At 38.0% G+C, this 13,964-nt stretch overlaps 1 protein-coding gene across 4 annotated transcripts in view; it reads right to left on the reverse strand.

Annotated features, from left to right (window-relative positions):
- The window catches only part of PBX1 (PBX homeobox 1), a 291,950-nt gene extending 280,365 nt beyond the window's left edge, over positions 1 to 11,585 (reverse strand). Inside the window, exons 1-3 of one of the 4 annotated variants that reach the window (XM_054482550.2) lie at positions 11,109 to 11,585; positions 10,625 to 10,916; positions 7,324 to 7,397 (exon numbers count right to left, since the gene is read on the reverse strand). In XM_054482550.2, coding sequence (XP_054338525.1) covers positions 7,324 to 7,397; positions 10,625 to 10,815 — 265 coding nt within the window. In that variant the 5' untranslated portion in view covers positions 10,816 to 10,916; positions 11,109 to 11,585. Of the gene's footprint in view, positions 1 to 7,323; positions 7,398 to 10,624 lie in introns of all 4 variants that reach the window. The other 3 variants (XM_063649429.1, XM_063649436.1, XM_063649432.1) reach the window with 3 other exon arrangements.
- Between the last annotated feature and the right edge of the window lie 2,379 nt (positions 11,586 to 13,964).

Here is a 13,964-nt window from a genome sequence, read left to right on the forward strand (position 1 = left end):
AGCAAAGACTTGGAACCAACCGAAATGCCCATCAATGATAGACTGGATAAAGAAAATGTGGCACATATACACCATGGAATACTATGGAGCCATAAAAAGGATGAGTTCATGTTCTTTGCAGGGACATGGATGAAGCTGGAAACCATCATTCTCGGCAAACTAACACAGGAACAGAAAATCAAACACCGCATGTTCTCACTCATAAATGGGAGATGGACAATGAGAGCACATGGACACAGGGAGGGGAACATCGCATACTGGGGCCTGTCAGGGGGTGGGGGACAAGGGGAGGGAGAGCATTAGGAGAAATACCTAATGTAGATGATGGGTTGATGGGTACAGAAAACCACCATGGCATGTGTATACCTGTGTAACAAACCTGCAAGTTCTGCACATGTATCCCAGAACTTAAAGTATAATTTAAAAAAAGAAAGAAAAAGAAAAGGTCAGGTTGCCCTAAACTCACTTGTGCTGCTTTTCCTGCTTTGGAACTTTGCAAGCTGAATGGATAGGCTTATGTATCTTCAGAGAGAAAAATGAAATGTTTTTAACTATGATTACACAATGCCTCCAGTTGCTGACGCTAAGAAAACACCATCCTTAATATGCAATCCCAGTTTTTCAAGTGGTTGTTGTCCAGTTTGTAGTTTAAAAGTTTTTAAAGTAGCTTAAAAACTTTTCCTCTGTTCTTACCCATTCTCTTTTCCCCCTCTTCTTCCAATCTAGTCCCAGACTTTTGGCCAGATATAGCTAATTCTTACTTTAAGAGAATAGCAAGGGAAACAGGGCCAGGCATGGTGGCTTCCGGCTGTAAACCCAGCACTGGGAGGCCGAGGCAGGCGGCTCACTTGAGATCAGGAGTTTGAGACCAGCCTGGCCAATATGGCGAAACCTCGTCTCTAGTAAAACACAAAATTTAGCTGGTGAATGCCTGTAATCCTAGCTACTCAGGAGGCTGAGGCAGGAGAATCACTTGAACCCAGGGATAGAGGTTTCAGTGGGCCGAGATCACGCCACTGCACTCCAACCTGGGAGACAGAGTGAGACTCCGACAAAAAAAAAAATATGCAAGGAAAAAAAGAAAGCAAATCTTAAATTCAGCAATTTTTGTCTCTTTTCAGCATAAAATCAGAGTCTTGGAATTGGCTTTGTCTTTAGGGACCATCTGGTATAAGCCTCTCTATTTCATATAAGAAAACAAGTCCAGAAATAATAACAGCTAGCAGCTATTGACTGTTTACTCTATGCCAGGCACTGTAATTTACATCTATCACCTTATTTAACCTCACAGCGACCCTCTAAGATAAGTACCATTATGACCTGCATTTTATAAATAAGGAAAATGAGGCACAGAGAGGTTTTTTAACTTGAATAAGGCCAGACAGTTAAGAAGTAAAAGATCTAGGATAAAAACTCAGAGAGTCTGGCTTTAAAGACCAGGTCCTTAACCACTACTATTATAGTTTATCATAAAATTATTTAAGCAACTTTTCTATGGTCTTATAGCTACTTAGTAGAAGGTCCAGAACTAGCACAGAGTATGAGGTATACCCACCCCAATACCTACTTAATGACAAAAGTTTCAGTAGAAGGTGCAGTTGAAACTACAACCTAAACCAAAAAGGATGAATTTTCCACCCATTGCAATCTTGATTTCCACCAATAATTGAGAGATTGAAAGAGAGCTGTCAGAGGTAAAAAGACCTTCGGGTAAGACACTATTGACCATATTCTGCCATCATGGGGGGGATAGGTGTTATAATCTTATGACAGTCTATTCCTGCACCTTTTTTCCCCTCTGGGGATCACTCTGCTAAGTTCCGAGAAGTGCCATCTTTGAGATGCAGATGGGGCAAAGATACAACCACAGAACTTTCCTCATGAGTGACGATTGATTACCCCATTACTTAATTAAAGACCAGTAGACGTACATTTTTTTAGCCTGAAAGAGTGAAATGCAGTGATATCCTGTGAAATAAGATATGAATCCTGAGATAATTTATTATAGAAAATACAGCACCTTAATTATTTACATAACCCACAGGAACTCAAAGCACTTCACAAACAACTCATGAATTCTCTACTTATTTATCAATTACTGCATTCCTTAAATCTTACCACACCGTTGCAGGTAAAGGGCAATGGAACCAAAATTATTATATTCCTCCGAATCAGGTTAATATGGCAATGAAAATGAATGGGTGCTTCTTAGGGTCATAAGAGAATGAATAAGAGCTGTTTGGAGCTGGACCTAAGACACTGTCTCTATCATGTGGTGCTTTGGTAAACTTTTTTTTTAAAGGAAAAGCAATAAAAAGAATATTTAGATTCACTTCACCAAGTTCAAACATAATATCATCCATCTAAAAGAGATTTGAAACCAAATTGAAGAATAAGCTTTCCTAAGATATGCATATGACACAAAAGAAGTCAGGGTCATGCTTTACAAATGAAAATGTCTTCCAATTTAAATTATGTGCAACATCTAGGTTTTGGTTTATTTGCTTGTTTGGGGGTATTTTTATAATTTTGCCAACAACCACAACAAAAAGTTCATGGATGTCAACAGAATGCAGGGGCAAAACCATGTGAATAGGTCTGGCACCAGCAGTGAACTAAACACACAGGCAGGTAATGCCCCCTTCTCAGCCAACAGTGCAGCCTACTGTACAGAACCCACCCACACCCGGCCCAGCTCAATGCCCCACAGCTCTTAGTTCACAAGGTTCTATGTTTCCCTGCTTATAAATCCCCTTCCAGATCCTTCAGTATAACCTAAATCTCTCTCATGTCCAATCCTCACAGACACTCCTATTGTTAGAAAAAATGACACCAAAATTTCCCAAATTCTCATTCTGGCAGCTTTGACCAAACTGCTCTTTGCACTTCTCAAAAGCCAGAATTGTTCTAATTCTAGTAGTAGACTAAAAATGGAATACACAAAAGTGACTAAAAAGAAAGGTCATTTCTCATTACAAGTTCTTCTTATATTATGTCTGTCAGAGTTATATTGTTGTAAGTCTACAGCTTATATCCACATTATAATAAATAAATAATATAGGGTCTAACCACATTACTTCTGCCTTAACACACTGTACCTGAAAGATAGCATCAGGTAAAACTGACTTGTAAGTTCCTTTCATTTGATCCCCTTTTCTTTCCTCTGCATCTTTACCAGGAGGGAGAAAAAAAAAATGAACCAAATTCTTGAATTTTCTCATCAGCAAGAAAAGTTTTTGCATTTGCTGGCTATCGATGACCTTCTACAAAAATGACTCCTACCACTTCAACCCCAAAAGGAATCTGATCAGAGGCTGCTCTAAATGGTTTAAAGTTATTTTACTCCTATTTTGCTCGAGGCCTAATACCATCAGAATTCTCTTCCTGCAATCTATAGCTTCCTTCCATAACCCACCGCCCCTCCACCTATATATGCAAACATACACACACACATATACATAGACACACAAATTATTCTCTAACGCTTTAAAGGGGAGAGGAGAAGAGGAGAAGTCCCATAATGTAATTGCTATATTAAAAAGAAGTGGCAGGCCAGAATAATAAGGGAGGGTGTCAAAAGTGAAATACAGTAGTAGAATTAAAAAAACACACACACACTACAGTTCTGTGATGGGGGTGTTAATTGAACACAGGGAGAAAAGGAAAGAGAGAGAACAAAACGGTGTTAAGGAGCAAAAAATAAATTTTTTTAACCTCCTCCAAAGATTTGATTTGTGTTAACTTTGATGCAGACAATGCACAGAGGAAAACTGGCTGGAAAGTGCCATATATAGCTATTATGTTCTAAAATTAAAAACTATTCACAACAATTGCAGCTATTCATTGCTATCTATAAATATTCTCCTTAGTAAATGGCATTCAATATTTTTCGTGTTTTCCTAATTTTTAAACTTGCATGATTTTGACACAGGAATAAAAAACATCAGGAAATATTTAAAAATATATTCAAGATTTTTTTAAAGAAATGTAATATGCTTGACTTTTTCTCCTTTTCTTCTATCCCACCAACCCCATTACCACCACATATACACACATGCAAAACTTAGCCTATTACTAATATGCCAGAAGACAAGGAATGGATCTTAAAAATCCAAAAGAAAATGTTATATTAAATGATCCAAAACTCTAATTGTCTCTGTATTCCTAAAATGAGCCAGCAGATAAAAGCCACATGTGAAATATACATTGCTATAGGTCTTGACAGGGTTTTTTAGCTGCTCTTAGAGAATTGCCACCCGAGCATTTTACTGGCACTTCTTCTTAGCATTTATTTTTTTAAAAGCGAAAAGGTATCAAAATAAAAACTACCCACATTCTGAAGCAAGAAGACACATGGGTTCTTTTTGTTTTGTTTTGTTTTTTAAATATCCCCACAGTAATTTCTGACTTAAACACCCATCAATCAATTGTAATTCAGACGGCACTGCCTAATTTGGGGTGTTACGTGCATGTGTGTATGTATTTTTAAAGTTCCAAAAGGTTGGTAATACATCTTAGCCAGTTTTTGTACCTATTTCTAAGTCTTCCAACTATAAAATCATTAACAAATGCAAAAAAGCAAAAATAACAAATCAATGTAATTACCAAGTTCCTCTCAAGAGTCCTGCCTAGGTGAGCCAAATGTATGAACTTCGTGTTAGAATACGAACAAACAAAGCCCACCCTAAATCAAGTAACCTCTATTATTATTATAAGCATTATAATGCTTGAGATGGAAACTCAAAAATACTCATTTGATGCAAAGAGGCTTGAAAGTAACAATAGAAAAAGTCCCCAAACAATAAAGGAATGTATGTGAACTGATCACTCAAGCGATGTTTTCACCAGCTCTGTATCAAGAAAAAGAGGGGGTAAAAAAAAAGGCTCCTGCAACTTTACAGACACTTTGTTGCTCCGACACATCAACTGCATGGAAGATACGCTGGCAAAAAGATTGAAGGTTCCAGGGTCTTGAGTAGCCAAGTAATCGTGCTTTAGAATCAAAGGGTTCTTTTCAGCACACCACAGTTGACTCCTACCTTTAACACAACACTCAACATTCCAGGAGAGGTTTTTGCCTTCCCTTCAATCCTTCCAACACACAAGTTGAAGACTAAGAGGGAGGTAAGCCTTTTTTTCCCCCTACTTTCACCCAGGGGTGCCCTCTTAATCCAAAATTTGTGTGTGTGTGTCTGTGTGTGTGTCCCTTAACACGGGGCAATGACTCTTATCACTTTCAATTACATTATTTGTAAACTGTTTTTTAAAATATGTTATTCTAGAGACAACACAAAAAAACCTTAATTTAGATTTTTTTAAGTCTCTAAACATTAAATGTATTGACACAAAATTTAAAAAACAAAACTTTTAGAATGTTACTTTGACCAATACGACTACTTTACTTCCTATCACTATACTTGAGCCAACATGAACAAGGAGCGAACTCTTTAACCCACACCTAAACCGGATCTCTATTCACACCCACCCACTTTGATCTACTGCCTCAGTAGGTTTTAATTAGGAAACTAGAATTAAGCACTTTGGCCACAATGTACATTTAAGTGCCCTGACAGGCTTCCTTTCAACAAAAATCTGATAAAATATCTTCAAAAATAGACTCTCTTTAGTCCATATTATCACATATGCTTTTATATTTTGAGTCTACATTTCATGAAACAAGATCAGCAGGAACTCATACTCGGTTAGAAACAAATCTCAACAAACCAAATACTCAAAGTAAATAAGCATCAGAGATCAAAGAAGAAAAAAGAGAGAAGATAAAAAAATATATATAAATATATATATATATATATACACACTTAAGTTTCCTACTCTGGGCTAATAGAAAAAAGAAACTAAAAAGTGTGACAAACTGGAAAAAAGCTCTTTTGATATTTGAATGCACAGTCCATAAATCTTTTAAAAGGTGTCTCACAGCTAAAATAATGCAATTAACAGGTTTGCAATAAGGTTAAGCTTTGGCAAGGCAACCTGGAAGACTTAGAGGTCTGAACATCACTTCTCAGGTGCTTTGTCTAGAATGTTATGCACAACACAAATAACATTCAACAAAGGAGCTGAGTACTAATTTTACACGCATTTCAAGACCCAAGTAATTACATATTCAATCAACAGTCACATCTTGAAATTTTTTTTTTAAAAGAAAAACACAGAGAGCTCTCAGAAAGCCACCCTGTGTGCCCTCTCCCCCCGCCCCTTTTTTATGTGTAACTATCAATGTATATCAACCAAGCATGCAATCACATTTATTGTCACTTTCATTCATGTCATGCCCTTGCTTATATGGTTTAGATATGAATTATTGACTGTTACACTCCTTGTTGTAAAAAATAAATAAATAAATAGGATGTCAGGTACTTTGCACTGCTCTAAAGCGAGCGGGTAAGTCAGAGCCCAGTAGAAGCTCCCGCTTTATGTAACCACCCCTTGTCCTTCATCTTTATTCCCTGGTTTCAGATTGCCTTCTCAAATCTTTCTTCTTACAAGGGAGAGCTTTACCCACTTTGGAAAATTAAGGATTAAAATAAACAAACAAGGGGATGTTGCTAAATGTCCTTCCCAGAGCATCTGTTGTTTAAGAACACCTCTGATTGATGACTGCTATTTTTTAATTGTTGCTTTAAAATTTAAATGCCCTCCTGGGATGTGTTATAAGTGTGTTAGTCCATGATACGAGGTCTAGAAAGTAGAAAAACAACAGAGTGAATGATCTCATGGCGTTATACTCTCCTAAACCCAACGATTCTCCCTGCAATAAAATCACAAGCCACTCAAATACCGATAACCTAATGTTGTATAGCGCATTCCGCAAAGGTATTTGACAACACTCTCTGTTGAGAACCTCTAGTCTGCTGCTTTGTGTAATTACAAGAAAAAAAGGAAACTTTAAACAGTCTAGCAACCCCATACCCAACTCCAAAAAAATTAGGGTTTTAAAAATGGGCCAAAATATATTCCTTAAAAAAAATGAACTTTTACTTTCATATTTTTGCCCCAAAGATACATCAGTCTATAAATTTCCTTTCAGAATCTATATTTTAGTCCCAATCTCAAAAAGACTGGAAATAGAGTTCTGGAAAATTAACCAGTAGTGCTTGATAATAACTGTCAAAGAAACTTGATGCTTTCTTTTAAGGAAAGCAGGGCTAGGACTTCCTATTCGAATATGAGGTCAACCTTCATAGTACTTGTATTCTGAAATTTTAACAGTACTTGTATTCTGAAATTTAAATAATAGATTTGTGACTGCTGGTTATTTAATTGGCCAAAGAAAATGCTAAAATGTTGGAATCTCATTCCTACCTGTTTTTTCTTTGATTTCACACAACACATTAAACAAGGCAGGCTTCATTCTGTGGCAGTTTAAAGCATGTTTTCTGCAAGAAAGAAACAACATGATAGCTTAGGTGGACTCTCAAGATCAAACTGCCAATAACGCACAGGGTGAAAACATTTGAACATTTAGACAAAATTATATACCCAAGCCTAACTCTGTGGCATGCTTCAATTGTTTTCATGACTTAATATACAGAGTCCCGCCATAGAAAAAGAAATAATGTTAATTAGCAGGGAGAGAGTAGGGATTTAACTACAGAACAGAACTAACCTAAATTATGCCCATTTAGGGAAAGGGTTTTTTTTTTTTTAAGTAGTTTAATCAAAGTGTAATTCTTAAACCCACAATTCTTCCCAGGACAATGAACACAGCAAAGCCAAAGGCGTAGGTTAACAGTTTTGTAAAATCCATGCAACGACCACAGCCTAAGAACTGTCTGCCTCTCGGTCTGTGTGTTTTCAAATTTAATTCATCCATGTGTTCGAATTCATTCCGCAGATGCCCCTGTATTCTCATAAACACAAGATGCTTGAAAGGTCTTCTGAGTAGAACTGTCAATTTATAACATTTCAGTCCCCAAGTTAAAGAGTATGGAAATGCATTGCCAGGGGGCAAACATACCCATATGGGGAATAAATTCATTTCTCTGTGTTCACATTATGCCTCTGTGCACACACTGCTTATTTGCAGGTGTTGAAATTCAATTATTTACAATTAGGACCTTGCACCCATTGGGGGAAAAATAAATGCAATTTTGTCTTTTAGATTAGTGATTTACCTGGTTGTGTGTGTGTGTGTGTGTGTGTGTGTGTGTGTGTGTATTCCGAATGCACTTGAGGAACAAAACAATACCTTTCCTTCTATTTTATTATGGAACCACTTAGCAGAATGATACTGTTTTGGAAACAAAATACTGATCATATCAGCTATTAGTTAAGTGAATTCTGTCTACTAACTAAAATTAATGTGTAAAGATAAATGGAAAGTTCTGGCACTCAAAACACATGCAATTCTTTTTTAATCCCTTTGAAAGTTAAAAAATAGACACATCCTCATGAAGAACAGAGATCAGAAACATGCTCTATGTACTGTACAGCAGAGGAGTAATAAACTCAAAATTCAGGACTACCAAAATGAACACATACATTATATCTAAAATATTAATGCTTTATTTTTGTAAATAATAAATATACATTATAAAGGTGTGACTAGAAAAAAGGAAAAAAGGACATATATCTACTAAGTGGAGTTACATTGTTTATCCAAAAAGAAAGCTTAGCGTTGATTTTAGTAAGTTCTCATGTGGGGTGGAAAAAAAAAAAAAAAGATGGAAAATACTTTAAAGTATTAAAGACCTTTCCTGGGTCTTTTAAAATAGTTTTAATTAATTCTATTATTATATATAGGCCGAAATGCAAACAACAATTCTCACACAGCTTTATAAAAATATTGTATTTCCACAGCACACAAATGGAGCCAGCTATAGAGGAAGAACTGAAAATTTCCCCATCCCAAAATTGTATCTGATCTCCCTCTGCATCTAGGCCATTGAAAGGGGGAAGCCGCCAAGCCCTGTTTGTCCTCAGTTTCACAAAAAAAGAGAGACTGAACATCAAAAAAGTAGTATCTATTCTTACTAGCCCCTTCCACTTCACAAACTTATTTTTAAGCCAGTTTATCGGTATGTCTGAGAGTATTTTTCTAGAACAATATAATAGAGAAAAATGTTCCAATTCAAAAGAGAATTGCCAGTGGGAAATCTTCCTTTTACCATACCTATTAGCTTTTCTTCAGATAATAAAATTCAAAGAGAGCACCAATTAATTTTTAAAATTTCCCCTATTTAAACAAAACTTAGAATACTTTCAGTCTTTCAACATTTCCAAGTTTTCAAACACCCGTAAACCTTATAGTACTTTTGAGTTTACATGTTGCATGTGCTTGCAGCTAAAATTGGGTATAATTCATAACATCTATGTTTTTAACTGCTTCCTCTCATTTTCTCAACTCAGATTCTTATTTCACGTAGACAAAAATACACATAATGATGTCTTCTCCATATAACCAAGTCATCTGAAGTATAGGAGTTGTGTATATTTGTTTACAGGGTTTTCAAAGAGAAAAACGCTACTTCGGAGATATAACAAAGCTGGGTAATTGTACAGACATATGTGGTCATCAGATTTTTAAAATTCTTCCTTTTGAGTTCGGCCTTGGGCAAGCTGTTAGCGGGTTGTCACTTAGTCTATGTTTTACTTTAAAAGAGAATTTATTGTAAAATCCTGGAGTAGAGAACCATATACCTGGCAGTGGATTAACTTGAGAAGCTACACAGTTTATTATGTTTCCTTAATGAAGACCTTCATGTCCTATAGTACTGAAATACATAACATTCATAAATGCTTTCATTTCTAAGTGGTCCTGAAAGAAGCATGGGGGAAAAGAGCATGCTTGATTTTTGTCCCCCCACCCCTTTTTAAAGGACCATACATACATAGCTGTCTGTGTCACGGAAGGTTAGTAAACCGGCTGAAATTAGGACACAATAAAGTTAAACTAAAAATCTGAGTCTCTTAAAACTAACAAATATGCCTAAAAACAAAATTATCTTTTCATCAACTTTTTAAAAAAACAAAATTAAGTGAATGCAAAATATTTTCTGGATAGCTGACAAGTACTGACAAAGAAATACCCTGCTTTTTTGTTGTTTTGTATTTTGGGTAGGGGGGAAGAAAGGAGAAAAGACAAAAATTAATTTTGGTCGGGAGAGTCAAGAAAGAAAATCAAACTCGCTGAATTAGGTAAGGAGTCAACTAAATTTGCAAATAAAGTGTTCTTGGGACATTTTATTTTGTAATGTTACAGAGTCCCCTCAACAAGAAGGCATGGAATGCTGTTCAAAACTTGACAATTCTGCTTTCTCTGATACTTTTTTAAAGCAGTAAAAAGTGCCGAGGGCCGCTTTTGGATCAGTTGGCAGTATTTTCGGCGTGCCTGTGTGTTTGTGTGGATATAAATGAATACCCCTATATTCACACACACACACACAATATGTACACAGCCACATCTCGGCATGGGCGATTGCACTTTCGATAACAACGCTCCTTCAAATTTTACTCCTCCGCCATGTAGTTGCTTGTCAAAATGAGAAAAGAAATAACATTTTTCAAAAAAAGCGCTGTGGTGATTCGGTTCCCATTGTTTCCCCCTGCGAGAGGGAGAAAAACAAAAAACCCCAAGAAAGGAAAAGAAAAGCCTCCATCTCACCTGGCCTGCGCCTCATCCAAACTCTGGTCTGTGATGGTCATAATTTGCTGTAAAATGTCTCCAATGTCCTGCTTCCTCCCGCCCTCCCCCTCGGTCCCTCCGGCCCCATCCTGCAAGTGCTGGGACAGGCCGGGGTGTCCGGCCATCCCGACCCCAGCATGGGAATGCATCAGCCTGGGCTGCTCGTCCATCTCCAAAGGCTACGGCAGCCCCCGGCTCTTCCTCTTCTGCTCCTCGGCTCGGCTCCTGGGAAGCACCAAGGCTTTTTATCCTTCAAGCTTGTCTTCAAATCCTTTTCAGGATAAACAGGGAAGGGGGAAAAAAGAAGACCAAAGAAAAAAAAAATTCCCTTTGCCTCTTTAGAGGATGGTGGGAGGATGGGGAGGGGGAGGGGGAGGGGGCGTGAAGGGGTTGCGGGGTGAGGGTGGGGATAAGGGCTGGTGGGGAAGGGTGTTGACTCCAAAAAGCAAGAAAAATAAACCACCTTCCCACTTGGCGAAAAGAAATCAGAGCTGGCTTTGGGTTTTTCAGTCCGGTCTCCTTTGCAAGGCAGAAATGGGCTCCCGGCGCTTAAATCTGTGGCTTAATCCTTTTGCAAATATGCATTGATCGGGAGAAAGGAGAGGAAGGCAGGGGGATTGCAATGCAAACTTTCCCCCCCCACCCCCCGCTGCCCCCCACCCCCACTCCGGGCCAGAGTGATCTCAAAGGGGGTGGGCTGTTGCAAAAGCCAGATCTCCCCCAGCCGCGGCGGCAGGCAAAGCACAGGCTCTCTCCTCCTCCGTGTCTCTGCAAACTCCAGCAGCCCCGTCAGCCTCCTGCTTTTGTTTAGCTCAGGCTCAGGACTCCAGAAACATATACAGAAAAACCACAGCCTGAGAGGAGGAGGAGGAGGAGGAGAAGAAGGAGGAGGAGGACGAGAAGGAGGAGAGGGGAGGGGGCAAAGGGAAGGGGAGGGGGCGGGGAAGCCGGGAGGCTGGGGAGAGAAGGAGGGAGGAGGACGCCTGGAGCTCCTCCCCACTTCCCTGATTGGCCACCAGATAAAGGACCTGCCCCCTCCTCCCCTACTTTCCTCACTGCACCTCCTCTCCAGCCTCCTTCAGCTCCTCCTCGCCCGGCGCCCTGTCAATCAGAGTTCAGAGGTGGGCCGGGAAGGAGGCCGAGCTAATACCAAGTCTCCAGTCCTTAAAGGTGCAATGGTACTGGAGTTCCAGTTCACTTAGTTTCCACTTCCCCTGCTTGCCTTACTTAGGTTGCGTCCTTGAGGAGAATGTGGCTCCACTTAAATGCAAACATATAAAATTAACACGAAAGAACACAGACGGTGTGCGTCTTCCCGCCCACCCCTGCTTTTCTTTTGCTGTGGCATTGTCATTTAAAACTTGATTCTTTTAAATGCTTGGCCCTCAGGGAAACTGCTGAGAGCAAAAGTTTGTCAGCACGAGGTAGTTATGAAACAATCGAGCTGTTAATATAATTAATAATGATCTCTAATAAGTGGCAGATGTAATAATAGATACATTTAAAAAAAACAATTCTAGCACAGTAAAGTTGAAAAGAATACCAAACTGTGTCATTTTTGCTGCATGAAAACTAAATTATGGCCTATGAAACTGAATAATGCTCAAGAAAAAGAAAGATTAATAAATAAGTTCACCAAATGAAACTAATTCAACATTTCTCTCTCCTCCCCCTGGGGGAAATTAGTTATTTGGCTTAAATACCTAATAAAGAAATGCATTATCACAGTCTAGTTCTAGTGTTTAATATAGTCTAATAAGCATTATTAACTGGGAAAAGAAGTGAACTGACATTTATTGAATGCCTACTATGCACCAAGTAATTTACACGAGTTATTTTATTTAATCCCCAAGACATCTTTGTGAGTTATGGATTATTATTTCCATTTTACAGAGAGGGAACTCAGGTTAAATAATTTGTCCAAGGTCCACAGTTATTAAGTGTCAAAGCTGGAATTTAAACCCAAGTGTGACTCCCTCCAAAGGCCTAGTATTTCCACTGCACAACCTGCTTCAGTCTAACAGAAATGTGTGAATAGTGTTAAAAATTAGTTATGTGTCTGTTGCCTGTCTAGTTTGAAAGGAAACTTGAGGTGCTTAAAAGGGTACATATTCCAACAAGATGACTCCAATTGAAAATGGGTAGGAAAAAATAAAAAATAAATACAATGGGATCAGGAAAAAAGCCAACAAAAGTCATAACTAAAGTCCAGTATCATAGCTCCAGACAGACACAAATTTGCTTCCAATCTTTTCATTAGGCAAAGTGAGAGGGAAAAATCTGATTTTGTACACAGTCACAATGAATATAAGATAAAATAGCAGGCCAATTACTTAGGAAATGTCCAGAATATTTTGTAATATAAAATATTCTATTGTGTAGCCAGCCCTGTTCCTGGATGGCAGTATAGCAAAGGAAATGCAAAGCACAATGTAACCAATCTACAAAATGGAAAGCAGCCTTGCCAGGTGCTTCGAGATCCTCAAATAAAATGTTATTATTTTCACCAATCATTACGCAAAACAAGTTTGGCAAGATAAGGAGCACTAATGCAAGCATTTCAAAGCAGTTTTTAGCAAGCTACTTGGCACTTACTGGTATGAGGGCATGCAATACAGAGTATTAATTGTAATTATTATGTTATATTACTTAATAACAATTGTTTTATTCACATACTTATCCTGACTTTTAAACTGTTTTTTTTTAAAATTAACACTAATCAAAAGTTGAGCACAAAACTATACACTCAAATCACATATCAATCACAGTGATTGAGAGTTAGCATATCCCTTACAGAGACGAAGTTACCACATCTTAAAGCATGAAAAGAAGTCAACCTAGAGTCTATAAGAAATGTTTGTGAGCAATTAATTCTAATTGCAAACCTAATAAAATCTTTCTAGGCAAAGTACTGGAAAAGGTACCATCAATGCCAGAAGATCATTGTCATCTAGGAACATTTTAGTAGGGAAATAAGATGTGTGTACACAATGATACTAAAAATAGGTAATATTTATTGACTCCGTACTATAATTAAGTATTATATTCAAGGTGTTTTATTAATTTAATCATTGCAACTGTCTTACCCCGATACCTATGCTTTTAACCATTACTCTTGAGTGTTGCCCAGATATATTTCAATATATAATAAATGCTATAGGAGTGATAACAAGCCCTAGACATCCTATAAGAGATGACAGAAGAGAGTAACCAGTTCGAGTGAATAGAAGGCTTTGCGGTGGATCTAAAGGATGAACTGGATCTTGGAGGGCTAGGTTAATGAACTTGACGGAAGTACAGGCTATCTCTTCAGGCACAA

The sequence above is a fragment of the Pongo pygmaeus genome, chromosome 1 (genome assembly GCF_028885625.2).
Source record: "Pongo pygmaeus isolate AG05252 chromosome 1, NHGRI_mPonPyg2-v2.0_pri, whole genome shotgun sequence".
In the NCBI taxonomy this organism is placed as follows: domain Eukaryota; kingdom Metazoa; phylum Chordata; class Mammalia; order Primates; family Hominidae; genus Pongo; species Pongo pygmaeus.